The following is an 18,725-nucleotide window of genomic DNA, read 5'->3' as shown; positions in this document are numbered from 1 at the left end:
AAGGGTCTGAAGAAATTTTGGTAGCTGTTTAAAGACAGAAATAAAATGTATAGTTCTCTGTAATAAAGGTAATTTGTTACATATTCAGTTTCTATTTTGTAAGTTTGTTATTAAATAGGAATTTTATATGGTGATATTTCAACATCTGTTTTGATTGAAACTATTCTCTAAGGAGTTTTCCAGCACTTCTTGAGCCACTATTTAATATGAGCCACTACTTCATCATCTAGACCACCTTTTAAAACTGTTATTAATAAACTATATAAAATCAGCAGGCAGCACTAATATCTGTTAGTTAATATAAAAGCATTCCTCTCAGGAGAGATATTTGGTACTCTAACTGCTACAAAACTTCAGTAATCATCTACAAAGACTTGACCAGAATTGCTCTAGCAGCAGAAGGAGTCTCAGCAAGCACAGGCTGTATCTGCACCCTCAGGTGGAAGGAGAGGTATCACATCTAGGTCAGCACATACAAAGGGTGTTAGTTATGCAAGTAGTACTTTCCAATGCACACTTGGCTGCAGCATTAAGTCAGGCCTAACACCAGTGTCATTTACCTGACTGGATATCTCAATTTTTTTAAAAAATCATGCAAAGATGACCTCAAAAAGTAACCCTGGACCACAATTATTCACATGCCTACACTCATCTGAATACTGGCATATGGCTACCTGAAGAACTTATTCCAAATCAAGTTAGTTACAGGTTTCCTACTTTACCACAGGTAGCCATGTGTTTGTTTCTATCAACTGAAACAATTTTCTACAAGATACAGATTAAGTTATGTGTGCTCTCAGTTAACGTGATAGAACTAAAGCAAATGTATGTCCTGGTAGGACCTGGCTTACACAGCCTTGTGTGAGCTTTGCAGATTCCACGACTTCTCAAGACATGTACAAATAGTTAACCAGACCTGATCCACCTCTGATAGAGCTATGAACTCTATACTGGCACAGTTACTTCCCTCTCCTATAAAACAAGATGTGTAAGGTCCTGCTCATGGATCAGACCAATCCCAGGCATAAACACAGGCTGGACAGAGAACGGATTGAGACCAGCCCTGAGAAGGACTTGAGGGTGTTGGCTGATGAGAAGCTGAACATGACTGAGCAATGTGCAATCACAGCCCAGAAATTATATCCTGGGCTGTACCAAAAGCAGTGTGGCCACCAGGCTGAGGGAAGGGATTCTGCCCCCTATTCTGTGAGACCCCACTGAGTGCTGCATGCAGCTCTGCAGTCCCCAGCATAAGAAGCACTTGGACCTGTTGGAGCAATTTAAAGAGAAAATCATAAAGATGGTCAGAGAGCTGGAGCTCCTCTCCTGTGAAGACAGAGTTGTTCAGCCTGGACAAGAGAACTCTGGGGAGACCTTACAGCACCTTCCAGTACCTAAAGGGATTCTGGAGGGGGACTTTTGGCAAAGGCATGTAGTGATAGGACAAGGGGAATGGCATCAAACTGAAAGAGTCAGGTTTAGATTAGATAGTAGGGAGAAATTCTTTACTGTGAGGGTGGTGTGACACTGGAACAGGCTACCCAGAGAAGCTGTGGACATCTCATCCTTGAAAATCTTCAGCTCCAGGCTGGATGGGGCTTTGAGCAGCCTGGTCCAGTGAAAGGTGTCCCTGCTCATGGCAGAGGTGGGAACTAGATGATATTTAAGGTCCTTTCCAACCCAAACTGCTGTATGTACTATGATTCTTCCCTTTTACAGGCACTTCGAAAAATCTATAGTAATTTTGTATTTGGTGTTCCATTTGCTATCATCACTGATAGATTTATAGAGAAATCTGTAATAATTTGTTATTAAGAAAGTAAGCCTTCATTTTTATAGGTTTAGTTACAAGAACACATACTAAAATTGCAATAGGTAACTTCTTTTTAAACTACGGGACATTCATTATTTTCTATAATTTACACATTAAGAGTACTTTGTGGAAGACAGTTAAGATCACCAAAATATGATAAAGCAAAACCACAAAACTGGGGGGTCTGGGTAGAGGTGGGAGTGTTCCTTCATCTGCCTGATCATTGCCACATGTCTAAAGTGACTCAGTCTGGTCTCTGATTGTTGTTACAATTTTTAAAGTAGCAATGGATAAGATGCAGTCGCTCTGCAATTAACAACTGAAATGTTTATATCTCTGTGCAAATTGGCAAACTTAATCATGCAGTGGTCTCACACTGCTTCATACAGTATCAATAATGGATATTGATGCTTTGTTTAATATCCTAAGCCCAGAGTTTACATTCCATGAGTATATGAAGTTTAGCAGGAGGCCTGTCAGAACAAACATATGTGTATGTTTTTAGGGCCACTGGCTGAAACAGAGAAAGCCAATACTTCCTTGTCAAATGAAAACCTGAACTCCCAGGAACAGCATCTGCTGCATCAACATGGTAAGGAACTTTGCATTTTTCAATTAGGGTTAGTAAAACCGTGTGCCTTCTCTTTGAAAGCAAATAAGTCTATAGGTGATTATGTCATCAACTGGGAAAGATTAACTCTTCATAAAAAGCCTACCTCCCTCAGGGTTTCAGAGAACATTTATACATTACTGTTGTCCATCTGGTGTCTCTGAAGCACACAGTTCTTAAAGCTTGTTTTGGAACCTGCTCACAGGGAGGTAAAAAGGTCACAGTGCGGTTCACATTTCAGGAGTTTTAGGCTGCATAAATCCATAGGATTTATTTTGTATTTCACATATAAAATGTTTCATTATGCCTCTGAATGAGATTTTGAGTATGATACTGCAGAATATTTTATCAGGATAACTATCTAAAAATTGTTGTTGCTTTTTCACAGAGAGACATTTGGAGGAAACAAGCTGTGATGTTCAGCAGAACACTCCCGATTCTCCAGAATGTAAAGTAAGTGACACTCTGAGGTGTGAGGTGGTTCATCAAGTGAAGTAAGCTATAAGGAGTGAGGCTTTTTCAATAGCGATATTTAATGTATTTTCTTCCCCTCTTTGAAAATGTGAATATAATACACTTGGAAAGTGTCCTGTAAGTGTTGAATTGTATTCAGCATTCACACAGAAGAATGCACTGGGCAATTCCTGAGGACAGACTCTTCCCTTGCTGTTTTTCAATGCTTAGAAAGAAAGTAGCAAAGACATGTCACAGCATGGGATTCTGGGGAAAATATGTGCAATTGTGAAACACTTTCCACAACAATCTTTGAAAGCAGATTAATATGTCTCATTCTGCAATTGTCAGACGGACATTTGAAAAGAGAGTAAAATTAGCCCAAATCTTTGCAGGATTATGCAGCACTGATATAGACCAATACAGTTTGATTTTGGCAAGAATTTTGCATTTTTAAATTTGTTTATTATTTATTATTAATTCCTGAATACACAGGAATGTTGTTGTTGGGGGAAAAACATGTTGGGGCATATTTCTATGCTCAGCATAAAATGCTTGAAAATTCTTACAAGTGCAAACATCACTTCTGTTGGTGCAAACACATGAAAAGTAACGTTAATTGAAATTATCCAAAATTGGAACTGATATTTCATGTGAATAGATTAACTTGTTTTCTCTTGATTGTGGTTTAAAAAGAAAAAAAAAGCTGTCTCTTGTTAAAATTAGACCTCCAATTTGGCAAAAAATTTGAACAATTTTCTTGCTTTTGATTATGTCATCACCATTACTGCTTCTTCTGCATGATTTAATCCACGATAGTTCATCTGTTCAACCTGCAAAAACAAATTCCAAGGCCGATATTTGTGGCATTGGAACTAGTCATGCTGCAAGTCACAAACATTTCGAGCTTGCTGCTATTTCTGACACAGTACTTGACCCTAAAAAGCAGCTGATTTTGAAAGCAAATGAAGTGCTAAAGTAAAAGAGATGGGAATGTTGGGCTTACAAGATTAAGATCTAAATTATAGAAAAATAAGAGAATAAACTATGTACTGCATCAATGTCATGCTGGAGATATGAATGCCTTATTTGTCAATTAAGGTGATTTATTTGATATACTATAAAAGGATTACAGAAGTACATGTTTCTTTGCTCTTAAGGGGTTATTTTCCCCAGCACCAATTATTAAAAAGAGTATGAAAACAAGTATGTCCTGTTTTCATTCTGATACATACATGCAGCTATTTTCTTGATCCCTGGAAGCTCTAAGGATCTATTCAAGAGTGGGATATATCCCATATTCCACATCAGACAGTGAGGACTGTGGGAATAATAGGAATCTTTGGTAATAAAAATGCAAACAATATACAGCCCTGAATAAAATACACTTTAGACTGCATCCTTGTCTATTGTAGGACTTCATTATTAAGATTGAACTGGAAAAAGCAGAAAATGGAAGCCTAGGATTTGCACTGGTTGGTGGAAAAAATGGCAGGGCTATCCTAATAAAAGCCATCAGCCCGGACAGCAGTGCAGATATAGATGGGAGACTTCAAGTTGGTGACATCTTACTCAAGGTAATGTTTGATGTTCATTGCTTTGGCTTACAGCTTCTCCACTTACTCTATAATGAGCTCAATAGCTCAATGAGTTCAATATAAAGGTGGTGCAGATTGGAAATGTGCTGCTGCTTTGCACAGTAACACCTAAAGGTGTTGTCCCTCATCTCCTGGTGCTCACAGGGTTGTCCTGGAGCCCCTGTGAGCTCACCTCCCCTGGGACTGGGTCTCCCCAGAGCTGGTGGTTGGACACTCCAGCAGAGGTGCACCCACAATCACAGAGCAAGCAGCCAACTGCACCTACTCCTGACTGTAATTGTGCCTGGTGAGGATTAGAGAGAAAGTTCAGGGAAAGCAGAGTTAACTGGCCAAGCATGCAGGTCACAGCTAACCAGGAGGCTCCTGGGAAGAACCTGCCATGGTGCCAGTTAGATATTATCAAGACAAACAAAAAGCACTGGAATTAGGGCTTTTGAGTCTTTATTTAAAATCTTATTATCCTAGCCACCCTGCTACCTTTTAATATAAATCATCCTTTTGGTTACCCCTAATTATTTTTTCTTCTTCCTCCATGAGTTTCAAAATTGTTTCATTTTCTGATTTTTTTTTCTCCTTCATCTTCTCACTGAAGAATGGGGGAAAGCCCACTTACTATCTCAGATGATAATTTTGTGGTGTCCTGCTGTCTATAGAGATGATGGATCAAGAGAGTTGGGAGAGAATGAGAATTCTCTCCCACAAATGGGAGAAAATGATGACACATGAAGTACAAAAAAGTTATATAAAGATTTCCCAGTGCTAGGATATGTGATTTTAAAAAGGCTTTGTGTTACAAGAATCTGTGAATACACATCATTGTGTTTTTCAGGTGAATGAGACTTTTGTGTCTGGTCTGCCACGCCAAACAGTCACAGATTTGCTGCGCAAGGCTCAAGGCACTGTTCAGCTCACTGTCTGCCGAAGCCTGGCTCTGCACTGGGCTTACTCAGGCAACCAGAGCAACACAGCTTCCACTCCAAACACAAAAGCAGAGCCTGGTAAGCAGCTACATCCACCCACTATATGACAGAAGTGGGATTATGTGTTACCTGAATTCAACTTTGGTATTAACAAAATAAGTCAGTTTTACAGTTAGTCCTGTTTCATAGCTGTAGGTACAAACACATTCTTCACCCTGATTTGTAGCTCTGGCTAAACTGCTCGAGACATAGGACCACAGGGAAGGAACGCCCAAGTGTGATTTTTAAGTCTAGGAACAAAGCTGCAAGACCCTCAAAGAAGCTTTAACTCAGTCTAAGTTTTTAAATCATGAATGTTGGTCTGATTTTACCCCATTTTATGCAACTCACTGATGGAATCACAGCCCATTTTTGGCTCAGTTGCTAAAATACTTCTCCCACAAACTTCACATCCCATCACTCCTACTTATCTCCTGAAAGCACTACAAGTCCTGTTCTGTCTGGCAGACAGATCCTCTCTCTTCTGGGCTTGTTCATGCTCAAATCCAAAAGCCTCTGCTCCCAGGTCTATTGTTATTCATTTGAGAGCACACCCATCTTGCACAGGGCAGTACTTTTAGGCATGAGTAACTCTATGGAAGAGCTTTGTGCTCTATGGTCTGATCTACTGAATACTCAAAAATTAAATACTAATTAAAGCTGAGAGAGGAAGCAAGGATATAAAATTACCAGTAGATTACATATTTATAGTTCTCAACTTGAATACTGAAACATTTCCTGTAATGGAGAAACCTAAGTGGGAAGGATATAGAATTCCTCCTTCTGGCCTGCTGGTTACAAACTGGGGGCTTTGCTTCAAGTATTCTTAGTCAAGAAGACACTGCCATTACCATTTTCTTCTTACATGATATCTGTGAATTACATGGTTTTTGGGAAGTTTAAACTGTTTTCCTGCAAAACACAACGGTATTATAGAAGTACTGGCAGCAAAGTTAATCTATGTTAGTTTCCCCTTAGCACTGTGAAGGAATGAGCTGGGTTAGAAGGGCAGATTTAATCTTTTTCAGGTTTTTTATAGCTGCTGTTGATACAGGGCTTTCCTTTAGTGTATTTTCTGGCAGTCTGAATTATGCTGGCTTTGTTGCTGGTGACATATAGCATTTGTGCTCTATGAACCCCCCCATGCATTCACAAGAAGGTGACTCCATGCCAGTTTAAGACACTCAGTGCTCTATCTGAGGTCCAAGTCCTTTGGTCTAAGCAGCAGAAAATAAATGAACCTGTATTTCCATGCATTTGATTTTGGTTTTGTTTTTTGGTATTCAGCAAGTGGTGAGGAAAGCCTGCAAGCTCAGCCTGTTTTCAGTTTCAAGGAAGAAGGCTCCAACCAAATGTGCAACAAGGTAAAATCAGAGAAGTTTTCAGAAGTTAGCAGGCAATGTACTCATCTGTTTGTTTACAACATGGGTTTGCTGCAATGTGGGCAAGAGCCACACCTTCTTAATGAAAAAAAGTTTAATGTGAGGGAAGTGTGCTCCCATGACTAGGGCTGCTAACATTTGAGTGAGTCAGGATTCCACTGAGATAAGAGCATATGATAAGTATAGTACATATGCTAAAAGGGTGGAGGGAAGAAAGGTTGCATATGCAAGTCTTGTTCTAGTTCTTTATAATACTGAAATGAATAATTTATTAATTTTGCCATTCTTTCAGTATTTCTAAACTATATACATTGAAAGATTTCTATTCAGCTATCTCCACTGCATTCGTAATTCAAATGCATCTAAATTTCTTCAAACACAGCTATGATTTTGAATCTTAGTAAGTCCTGCAACATTCCACATTAAATTTCAGAGCATCTATTATTTCTAAATTTAAAACTGTAAAACTCCTCAGTAAATGTGAGAAATTAGGTTTTCTTATCCTCCATAAAACAAATTAAAAACCGAAACCCTGATTCAAGTAATATAATTGAGCTAGAAAAATAAAAATTGTAAGAATCCTTGACATAAACAAGCTGAGAAAACCTTGAAGAGGAATTTGTGGAATTTTAAGCATGCTGTTGGAATGGGTGCTGGAAATAAACTTTTAGAGACTGACGAAATGTAATATCAAAATAAGGTCATATCTATGATCTGACACAGAAGTACATTCAACAAATAATATCAATGAGAAGTAAGAGATAGTAGTAAAGGTTACAGGTTACCTATCAGATCCCCCAGTGAGCAAGGTATTAAAGGAAACATTTATTTTTTAGCAACGTGGGTATTCTATCTAGTTCAGCAAAGTACATGCCTAAATTCAAGCATGTGTTTAGTGTTTTCCCTGAATTGGTTCCATTAACCTCTCTCTTCTTCATTATTTCCAGCTTGCCTTTAGTTGTCTCCTATGAATAGAAACTTTCTGCTTTACTTTATAGAGCACAGCTGCCATCTATTCCAGAGATATAAACTTTGAAAATTACAAGCTACTAAATAATGAAAGTAAAAATGAAGCAGTGAAAGATATTTTCTTTGCAAATAGAAAACAAAATCAATACAGCAGTGTCTGATCTATGTAATCAGTGGGTGCAGAAACTGGGTAGATGAATTCAGGCTTAAATCAGCAGCTATAGACATCCCTATTCTAATGGGATACATGCACAAAATTAAGAAAATAAAGTACAAGTGAGAGATGCCATTAAGATTCTCTAGGGCATTCAGTATGTGAAGTATACAGTATGCCAGGGTATTTTCTGAGTGCATCTGAAATTTTAAGTAGTGAAAGAAGAAACACCAATTTGAACTAAGAATTTAAATAATTATTTATCAAGTGCTACAGCTGAGAAAAAGCTACTTTCACATACTAACAGCAAATATCCTGCATCATTATTTAAATGCAAGACTTAGTTATTACTCTTTAGGATGGAAAACAGCCACCAACACTATTGATTCCATTGCATGTGGAGGGTCATCAAGGGTCTGCCTTCTCTGTCAGTTCTTCTGTGAGTGCTTCTTCAGCAGAGCAGCTTCACCCTGCTTCTACCATTGGCATTATAAGATTAAAAAAAAAGGAAATTATTACCAACAGTTCCATCTCAGACACTGGTGCTTCCTGCTGCTAAGAATTGGGAGGGGAAGAGTGTGACTCATGATTGCTGAGACTGTATTTTCTTTCTGATCAGAGAGGATATAATAAACTTTTCATGTAGAAGTGTGTCTAGACTGTATTGTTCTATACTTCAGAAACTTACAAATGCTGCTGATAAGGCTTTTTACTCCAATTAGTTACTGAATACACACTTTCTTCTGAGAGTGGAAACTATTATATTTTCCCTTTCCTTCTCAAGCAAAGGACAGCAAAGGACATTTCTGTCAGAAAAAAGAAAGAGTGTTGATGAAAGTAACTATATTCTTGATGTTTCTGTGTACTGATTTTACACAGCTTTTTCTTATTTGAAACCTGCAGGATGCAGAAAAAATAGACAAATCTCCTCTGCAAGCTCAGCTGGCTGGACAAGACTATAAGGATATCATCAGTAATATTTTGGACAGGTAAGTCTTTCAAATGAAGTAAAACTATTCAAATAAATAGCAGGGATGAATTATTCTTATATTTCTGTCCTAATATGGTATGAAATAACAAAACACGGGTCTATTGGAATGCAGCTCCACCTGCAGGAAGAGCTGCTAAACAGCTTCCACACATCTACTGAAACAAGCGAATTGAAGCTTCCAGGTGTAAGGGCTAACAATCGGAAAATGTCATACATGAAAATGGTCTCTAGCTCTGAGAAACGTCACTTCCAGTCATTTTTGAGTAGCTTTTTATTCAGAGTATGTTCTTACCTCTGAAAAAAATCAACAACAATCACATACCAAAATTAGTATTTTTCAGTAGCTATATTTGCAAACAATTGTCCAGAAAAATGCTACTACAACTCCTTGAACTTATGATCTTCAAAGTTCTGAATAATTCTTGAAAATAGTTGCTCAAGAAAGTTAAAAGTGAGCACAAATAGATTAAATACAAAATCTTTGTATGGTTCAGATTATCAAAGGTATTATCAAAGCTTCTGCCACTTCAACTGATGCTGTTTTACAGGTCACAGAAATGTGCAGGATGTGAAAGCTGCAGAAGAGAAAATCAGTCTGAGTCAGGCAGCTGGAACAAGGAAGATGATGTTATGCCCCACAGGATTCCTGCTCTACCTAGAAGTAATCATGAGAAAACTTCTCTTGTTTCTTCAACAATATAGTCCAGCACCTCCATATATGTACATTGAGAACAATACTAGTGCCTTTTATACAAGCTAAGGATTTGCTCTTTCAGTCTGAAAGACCAGGGCACTCAAGACACAATTTTAACCACTGATGCATAAATAGGCCATCCAAACTTTTGTAACTCTAAAATACATCATGAGGTCTTTCCTCTCCCCCTTGCTGTTCCCATATGATTTTGCAAAAAAAGTTAATTGAACACTTAAAAATGCAGAATGAAGGGTCAAATTCTCTCTCAAGGCTTTGTTCCCAGAATCACTAAAATCCACCCCCCATGACAATTTCATTTAAAACTCTAGAATTTATGTTCTTCAGCATGTACTGAAGCACTTTCACAGTCCAGCTGTCAAAGCCCTTCTGACACCAGAAGTACTTACAGAATCTGCCTAATTGTTCCTTTATGAAAATTAAGCTCCTTCTGTTCCAAATGACAATGATTTGCAGTATATCCCAGATTCTGTGAAGTACAGATTACTCTCTCTCCTTGCTTCTTCTCACCCAGTGGAAGAAATGAGTTGCTGATGGCTTTTATTAGAAGTAAAACACATGTAACATCCTCACACTGCCAAGCCTTGCTGGCCAGAATACAGAAAATTATAACCAATCTATTGTTTACTACCTGCTCAGAGTTTGGGGTTCTTTAATTCCCCTTGATCTGGAAGAATTGTGTGGGAAATAATGTGCTCTGTCTGGAGTGGGGATCTGTCTTCACTGGCACTCTCAACTAGGTAGTAGGAGCCTCTTTGAGGGTTAGAGAGTGGAATGCAAACAGAAAGTGTCTTAGAAGCTCAGGCAAGGCAGAGCCAAGTTGTAGCCCGGATAAAAACATAGCAGGTACAACTCTACTGTAACAGAAATTAGTTAAGAGTAGCAACGATACCTTACAAGAGGAAATCTGAGCATTGCTTCTTGTCTTCATCCTGCAACAAACCCCTGGAACATATCATCAGCTTTTCTGTGAGACAGCTGGTATGTTATCCTTTGCAAACAATAGCCTATGACTAAAAAACCCAAATTCTGTAATTCCTCTAAATGCCTCAAACCATTATTTTTCACATAACAAGCTACTGTTTTTATTCACCATGGGAACAAAAGCTCCAATAAAGTAGTGATATTTCTGGAGATGCAATGTTTATCCATTTTCTTAATCTGTCAAGTATTGGATCAGAACATATATTTCAGGATGAGCTAAGCAGTAAAACTGAATTCTGACTTTGGTACATGAAAGACAGTTCATATCTTGTTCTTGAAGGGCAATGTGAGTTAAGATGAAAATAAAAATATATTTGCTTACTTTAGGAAGGAAGAATTTGCTGTGATTATTCCTAGCAGTCGAGTGTGGCAATACTAATTGTCATGGAAGCGTTGGAAACATGATGATTCTCTGTGAAGATATGGCCAGAGTCTCCTATATCAGTATAAACTAGCATTAAAGTCTCCAATTCTGCAAGAACAGTTTATTTAGAACAGACTGTATTTAGAAACTCTGTGAGGAAATAACTTGCAATAGTTGGATTTGTTCCAAATAACATGAAATGTGGTGCTGCTTGTATCCATGATGTTGACTTATTCTTCTTTCTGCTGTGAACATAAGTAAGTTGCAAATATTTTCTTCCATTTTCTCACATTTCACTTCTACAATATAAGCAGTAAAATATGTATATATACTGCAGCTCTCTAGTTTTTGTTTTTAAAGCCAAGATTCTGCACTATGAACAATAATAATTAAAAACTTACTGGTTTTTGTTGTTGTGTTTTGGTTTTTTGTTTTCTTTTTTGTTGTTGTTGTTGATACATAGACAGAACCTTTGCTTCTGGAGACGAACTGACTCAGTTAATTAACTTGAAACCATCACAGAGTGGAGTAGATCCAAGGACTGGTATAACAGGTCTTATTCAAGGCCTTCAGCTGCGGATTGAGAATCAAGAGGTGCTAAAGGAGTTTATGGTAAATTGTGATTACTTTTTAAGAACCAACAGTTCAGCTAAGAAAGTGACTTTTAATACCCTTCTGCATACTGTATGGGAGTTCAGCTTGCATATCTTTACTGAATCCTTTTTCTCTGACAATTATTCCTGCCAAAATGGGGTTTCTACTCTGCTTTTGGGTGATAGTACAGTATCTGCATCTCTCTCTTTCCATGCATATCAGCCTTACACTGTTCTCTGATTAAAGATACTGCCATGTAGAATGAAAACAAATAATGTAACATTCATAACATAGATTAGGAATCACTTTTTCCTAAACTGACTTCTTATTGCTCCCTCAGCTCTGCTGAACATCTGCCTAAGAACTATCCTAGGGCCTGCACCTAAGCAACAAATCCATGCTGCTAAGGATTCACTAGTGTAGAAACACTTGAAAGGAAAATGCTCCACACAATGGAACAGTCCAGTTATCCCCGGAACTCATTGCCACAAGATACTGTTATGGTCAGGGACTTAGTGAAATTACAAGAAAAAGTAATGTACCTCCACAGATAATGAAAACATATAATTACATCTGATTGCCTATAAATCATGAAGAAAATGTAGAATTAGGAAGGCTTGTAAAATCTCTTGTTTCAGAACATAAACAGAGTATGCAGTTATCATCAAATTCCCAAAGAACAGATTATTTTGTAATTCTTCAACATAGTACTGGATTTTCCTTTAAAAGACATGCTCATTACCAGTGAAATGGATGGCTGTCACTTTTCCATAGTAATTACAATGTTATCAGTTTCTCACACTTGCCTTTATAGCTCTGACTTTCTGGGCACCAAATCCCACAGGCTCAAGTGTATAGGATTTGCTGACATTCCCTGAAGGCTCAAGAGCATGTATTAATTTCCATTCATTACATTCCATTACTGATGTAGGTATAGCTTACTAAGAGCTGAGTCACACATCTGCACAGAAAACATAAAGATCTAATAAGTAAAGTGCTGCTTACCAAAGCCAGTGGATATTTTATCTGAGTAAAAGCCTAAGTAACAGATGAAAGTGCTCAAGAACTGTCACACATACTTCTGTTCATTTAAATGTATAGTGGCAGAACGTGATAGCTGAGCATTGTGCAATGCATAGCAAATAGGCAGAAGAATAAAAGAAGTCGAGGTAACACAAAAATGTAAATGAAATGAACTTGCACATTCCTGCTTCTGACTATACTGCATTCAATTCCCCTAAATTTGCTGTGAAGTTCTTAATGCCTGTATGATTTGCACTTAATATCATTGGTGCTGTTCCCTATATTTATCACTTTCTCCATCACTTACAATATTCACTGTCATTATTGCATTGTTATTAATACAATAGTTAGTGCTTTAGTCATTGTGTTATCAATCATAAATGCTGACATTTGGCCAAGACAATATTCCAAACATCTATAATAGAGCAATATATTACAGGGACTTGGAATGATGGGGTCTGAGGATGAGGGTTGGAAATATCACTTGAAAATGCAGAAATATTTTGCAGAGCAAAGAAAATAGAAATCAAATTGAATTCCTTGCCTAGAGGTTTAGAGAATGATGTACTGATTCTCTTCTGTAAGAAGTCTATTTGCCAGTCTTGGGTTAAATACAGCAGTAAAGTTTGTTCACACTGGCACTGTAAAAGTTGTCTGTTGAGGATGTGAACAACATGGATTGACTATTTCTTCTTGATCTAGGCTTTAGAACATGTGAAACCAATAGATGACTGCAGAATTGGCAAAGCACCAGAAAACCAGAATAAAAACAGATACCGAGATATCCTTCCATGTAAGTATGCACAGAAATACATTTGGTGAACAAAGTCATCAGAGAAACACGAGAAAACTTTCTGGACCCTTGATGTCTTTCTAAACTACAACAACAGGACAACATATGAAAAAATTTGTAGCATCTCTATATATCAGTGATGCAGTATATATATTCTTAGAGGTTTTCCTGGTTTATAACACCAATATCCAGTGACAACATTCCTATGCAATACATGAAAAGCAGCATTGGGTACACCATTTTGGAACACTGGCAAACAATTCTATAGTAATTAGAAGGCTTTTCACGGTGTTACACAAGTACCTCAAGAGAAATAAAGCTGCAATGAAGCATACAATTTATCTGTGGGAATTCCTACTTGCAATGATTAATATTAGTGCTACTAGTCCAATATATTCTAAAATCCAGAGGTATACTTTTCTGGAGAGACTGAGGTTTCCTATATCCTGAATGCTGGAGATGGCAGAACTCTGTTTCAGATCCACAGCTGAAATAGCATCTTTCTGTTTCTGTACAGATGATAAGACACGAGTTCCTCTGGGAGAAAAGAATGGCTACATTAATGCAAGTTACATTAGAATGAATGTTGGAGAAGAGGAACATTTTTATATTATAACCCAAGGGCCTCTGCCATCCACTATGGACGATTTCTGGCAAATGGTCTGGGAGAGTGAATCAGATGTGATTGCCATGATGACAAAAGAAGTGGAGCTAGGGCAAATCAAATGTCATCAATACTGGCCTGAATCTCCCTATAACTCTAAAGACCTGGCTAATTTCTGTCTCAGGCTACACAATTACCAGTTTCTGGAATACTTCATAATTAGAAAAATAGAAATTATCAACAAGCAGGTAAGTTGACTTAATATTTTCATATATGATGAAATTGATTATGTAGTTTACATGAGTGAATACAATTAGCATAACAATATGCTTCTTCCATAATATGTGCCCAGTATTTTTTAGGGATGTAAAAATCTCAATAACAGGCATGCAATTAGGATTAATAAGGTGCTTTTTTTTTTGCTCATTGCATAAACAATGGGTCCAATATTACATAGATTTGGACAAGAACTTCCAAAAATGAGACCTCTAATAGTCACAGAACTGTTCAGTGTTTTGCAGAATTTCTTACTTTTCTCATCAAATCACATCCACACCAGAGTGGATTCATATTCTGTAATTGTGGTTGGATGGAAAGAGGAGAAGAAGGTGGCTTTCATCCTAGAATTTAGAACAAATGATAATTTTTTTGTCCAAGAAAAGACACACATAAAACTACAAATCTAGCAGCAATTTCTTAGAACCTTAGCAAATACAGAATCCAGGTGGAAGAACATGGATAACAGGGCAGGTGTAAGTCCATCAGTCTTGCCTCGATATTAAGCAAAGCTCTGCAAAAATTTCTGCAGGACAAATTCTTTAGTAGCATAATTAAAAAACCTGTACCTGACTAAACTTGGTGCCTTTTCCATCAAGATAAAAATTTCTCTATTTGTCTAGGAAATTCACCTTATCTCAGAGTGTGAAGCATTGTAAAGCATTTGATACAAGTCTTCCCAAAAGACTATTAAAATGGCAAGATGGACCACCATATGTGATTGTTTCAGTGAACATGATAAGTTTGCTATGTTTGTACTCAACTAGTAGCAAACTACTACAGAAAGTCACAGTTACTTCAGCAGAAATCTATTCTTATATTCAAATTCTTCTGATAGTAAAAATCCAGGTATTTAGCATTCAGATTTTAACATGGCTTTGTGAACTGGCAACAAGAAGTGTTGATCCAGAAAAATTCAATTAATTACTCTTTATTTTATCAACATTTTATTCATTCTTGTAAGCATTTTTTAGTTGGCTTGCATATTGAGTATCTATTCACAAGTTATTTTTTTATATCTGATAGCCATCAGATATTTACAATTTCACTATTGTGGCTGTCATATTACTACTCTTCTATTAGTAAAGCTTAGTTCAGCTACAAAAACAGCTTTAGCAAATAGCACTGCAATGTTCTAATTTAAACATGTTTTATTTTTTCTTTCTAACCAACAAATGACATAACTACATTCTTTCAAGGCAACAGAGTAACTTCAGTGTCTCATCAGAGTCACATGAAGTAAATTTCCTAGGCCTGTGCTTCAGAGTGCTTTTCTTGAAACCTAAAGAAACTTTAATGGAGTCAAGTATGAAAAGCTAAAGAATTGTAGAGTAAACAAACAATTTTAAGAATTAAGGGAAATTTTCCTTGAAAATCGGTTCTGAGACTGATAATTTTAAACCTTTCTGGTCTCTCTCTTCCAGACAGAAGAAAAGCGCATTATAAGTCATTTGCAATTCACCACTTGGCCAGACCACAATACTTCCAAAATGGCTGAGCAGCTTGTAAAATTTATTTGTTACATGAGAAAAGTTCACAGGACAGGACCTATTATTGCTCACTGCAGCACTGGCACTGGAAGAAGTGGAGTTTTGCTGTGTGTTGAAATTCTTCTCAGCCATATAGAAAAAGATTTATGTGTAAGTATCAAACAGGTCATTGTTAAGTATTACAAACCCGTATGGATGTCAACAACATGATGGGGGAACCTTAGAACAGAATAAATCCTGTAAGAATTTACCCTAACAACATAGAATAAACCCAGCTCCCATTGTTTTAAACAATAAAGATAATAACTACAAATATACTATTTCGAAAATAACTGTCACAGCTTCCCCATCTGAATCTGTTTAAATCTCTCTTTCTAATTTGCATGTCAACCAAATAAAAACTGTTCTCGTCTGACAGTTCAACATCAAGCAGATAGTGAGAGATTTGCGAGATCAGCGTTTTGGCATGATCCAAACTAAGGTAAGTTCTAAATATGCAACTAGGTTATTGTTTTTTTTTAAAGCCTCAATCAGTGGTACAGCTCCCCATGCTTTGATAAATCAGGAGCTTAAAATATCATTTTAGTACTCTCATCTGAGGAAAGTAACAGCCTTCTAGGCAAGTGGTGTCTAGTTTTAAATATGAAAGTCTGTCCCTTACTAAATAAGTGAAATAACAGCAAAGCAGCAATAAGCAATATAGGATAGATACCACACACCTCCCTTTCTTTTTCTAAAGCAAGAAGAAAAGCGAGTGTCACAGAAACAGTGATTTACTATAAACCCTACCCTGCAAAATTACACCCTTCAGTTGAATTCTTGCTATTGCTGAGTTATCATCACAAAGTAAGGCCCTTCTATTCCTGAGCTAAACCTACTCCTGAAAAGATTTTTCATTGAGAAAAAGACAAGATGCAGCTCACTTACCTTAGAGGAAACAGTTGGTGAGAATAAAAGCAGAAGACTAAAATAAGTTCTTCCTACAGGCAAATATTTTAGCACATGCTTTGATATATTTTTCTTCAGGGTAATGATTGAGCATGTGACTAAAATTAAGCAAATATATAACCTTCACTGTCCTAAATGAGAGTTGAGCACATGCTTAAACTACAGCATTCCGTACATTTGCCAGTGATGGAACAAAAAGAACAAGGATTATCTCAAATATGTAAGTTCTGTATCCATATGACAAAGATGCTGATGTTAAAACATGTAACATATAAACATATAACTTCAGCTAGTCCATCCTTCTTTGTCTAGAATTTATGTTGAATGTAACCAGGTGTTTCACACTGCTGTCTCCACACACAGGATGAGTATTTATTCTGTTATCAAGTTGTGCTGGAAGTCCTTCAGATCCTCCGAGCAATGGATTCCTACTGAATATGATTCCTACAATATGACTCTTCCTGCTGCTATTCCACTTGGACTCCCAGCAACTACTTTAAAGAGATGTCAAGCCAGCACAGGCAAATGTTATATTCTACACTTTTTTCAGATTACCTTGATTTCAAAGTAATTTAAAAACCTTGCTTAACATGTCCTGTGTAAGTAATTTATTTCTTGGTGCAAAGTATGAAGAAACAGCCAGCCAGCACTGCAACACTGCTGTATTAAATTGCTATGGACAATTTTTGCATTCTGTGTAATAACATATTAATTTTAGGACTTGTTGCAAGAATATAGCAGCCTTTGGAATTAGCTTCACTATCCAGAGGGCAACTATAAAGATGTAAGATTCTGTGGGTATTGGTGGAAGATTAGTTGTCCCTCATCTATTGTTGTGCACTATTGGCTTCTGGACTGCAGATCAGTATTCACTCCAGCAGTTATGCTTTTGCATAGAAGGACTCAATTTGGTGACCTCTGATTGCTTGAACAATGTAGAACCATTTCCAGTCATTACTCCAGCCCATGAGTTTATACCACTATCACTAGACATCTTAAATCAAGAAATTGACAGAAAAAATAGGATGCCTTTAAACCCTGGCTCTCTTCGAAGGAAGTGTTCTAATAATTGGATGGAATATTAATTTTTTCCAGCAGTATGAACAGATGTAGCTAGCATCAAGTGTTTTCATTCTACATCCACAGAAAAAGGAATGCAATACAAAGCCGGGTGAAGATTAACTATCTTCTCATTCTTACCTAGGGTCTGAAATATGGGCTGTCCTGCTGATTTCAGTAGGGGCTCAATGACATCTTTAAATTAAAAAACTCTCTGTACAGTTTATTTTTCTTGTAAAAAAAGTGTTTCTGTTTGTGTGGGTCGATTTGAGCAGAAATCTCCTGTTCAAGGTGTAAGACTGTATTTGTTTCCATGGTAGTACTTCTAAGTCCTTATCTAGAAAGTGGCATATGGAAGTGATTAGAAGTGTGTTGTAAGAGTAAATTGTAAACATAAAAAACTAAAACGATCTAACTAAATTGTACATATTTTTAAATTTTTTTGGTTTCTGCAAAAGAGAAAATTTTAAGAGGCATTGCGTATAAAAGTGCAGTTAAAGCATGAAAATAAAATACCTATTTATTTTATTACCTATTACGAATTAGAAGTTTATAATTCAGAAAGAATGGGGTATTAAGTAAAAATTTAAAGTATGGTTTTTAGAAAAAGACACTGTAATACAATTATAATTAAGGCCAAGGCCCATTTTTTGTCCTGCCCTCCAACAGTCTGGAGGCAGGAAAATATAGAAATGCAATTAATTACGTGAGCCAGATGCTAATGTCAAACATATTAATAAAGTTCCAGAGCAATGCTAAATAAATCCAGGAGTAACCCTGGATTTATATTGATATAAACATTTACAGAATTCAATGTTTTGTCTTAAATTCATTCAATTTGGTCCTTCCTTGAAGCATTACTCTCCATACATTCTGCACATATTATCTTTACATTACACACAAAGGATTGTCCGCACAATTTTGTCAAATGTCAACAGCCAATTTTTTT

General features: G+C 36.9%; 2 protein-coding genes across 3 annotated transcripts in view; one reads left to right on the top strand and one right to left on the bottom strand.

Moving 5' to 3' along the window:
• FRMPD2 (FERM and PDZ domain containing 2) overlaps positions 1-17,805 on the top strand; it is a 54,527-nt gene extending 36,722 nt beyond the window's left edge. Inside the window, exons 31-43 of the mRNA XM_014875418.2 lie at positions 2,319-2,405; positions 2,812-2,876; positions 4,292-4,453; positions 5,304-5,472; positions 6,721-6,797; positions 8,842-8,927; positions 9,478-9,590; positions 11,453-11,601; positions 13,309-13,399; positions 13,917-14,251; positions 15,704-15,919; positions 16,188-16,250; positions 17,081-17,805. Coding sequence (XP_014730904.2) covers positions 2,319-2,405; positions 2,812-2,876; positions 4,292-4,453; positions 5,304-5,472; positions 6,721-6,797; positions 8,842-8,927; positions 9,478-9,590; positions 11,453-11,601; positions 13,309-13,399; positions 13,917-14,251; positions 15,704-15,919; positions 16,188-16,250; positions 17,081-17,152 — 1,685 coding nt within the window. The 3' untranslated portion in view covers positions 17,153-17,805. The remainder of the gene's footprint in view (positions 1-2,318; positions 2,406-2,811; positions 2,877-4,291; positions 4,454-5,303; positions 5,473-6,720; positions 6,798-8,841; positions 8,928-9,477; positions 9,591-11,452; positions 11,602-13,308; positions 13,400-13,916; positions 14,252-15,703; positions 15,920-16,187; positions 16,251-17,080) is intronic.
• Positions 1-18,725, bottom strand: part of MAPK8 (mitogen-activated protein kinase 8) — a 242,209-nt gene that overhangs the window by 101,013 nt on the left and 122,471 nt on the right. The gene's annotated exons all lie outside the window — the stretch shown is intronic.

This window comes from Sturnus vulgaris, chromosome 8, assembly GCF_052056855.1.
Source record: "Sturnus vulgaris isolate bStuVul1 chromosome 8, bStuVul1.hap1, whole genome shotgun sequence".
Taxonomy (NCBI): Eukaryota; Metazoa; Chordata; class Aves; order Passeriformes; family Sturnidae; genus Sturnus; species Sturnus vulgaris.
This window is presented reverse-complemented; position numbering and strand designations above follow the sequence as displayed.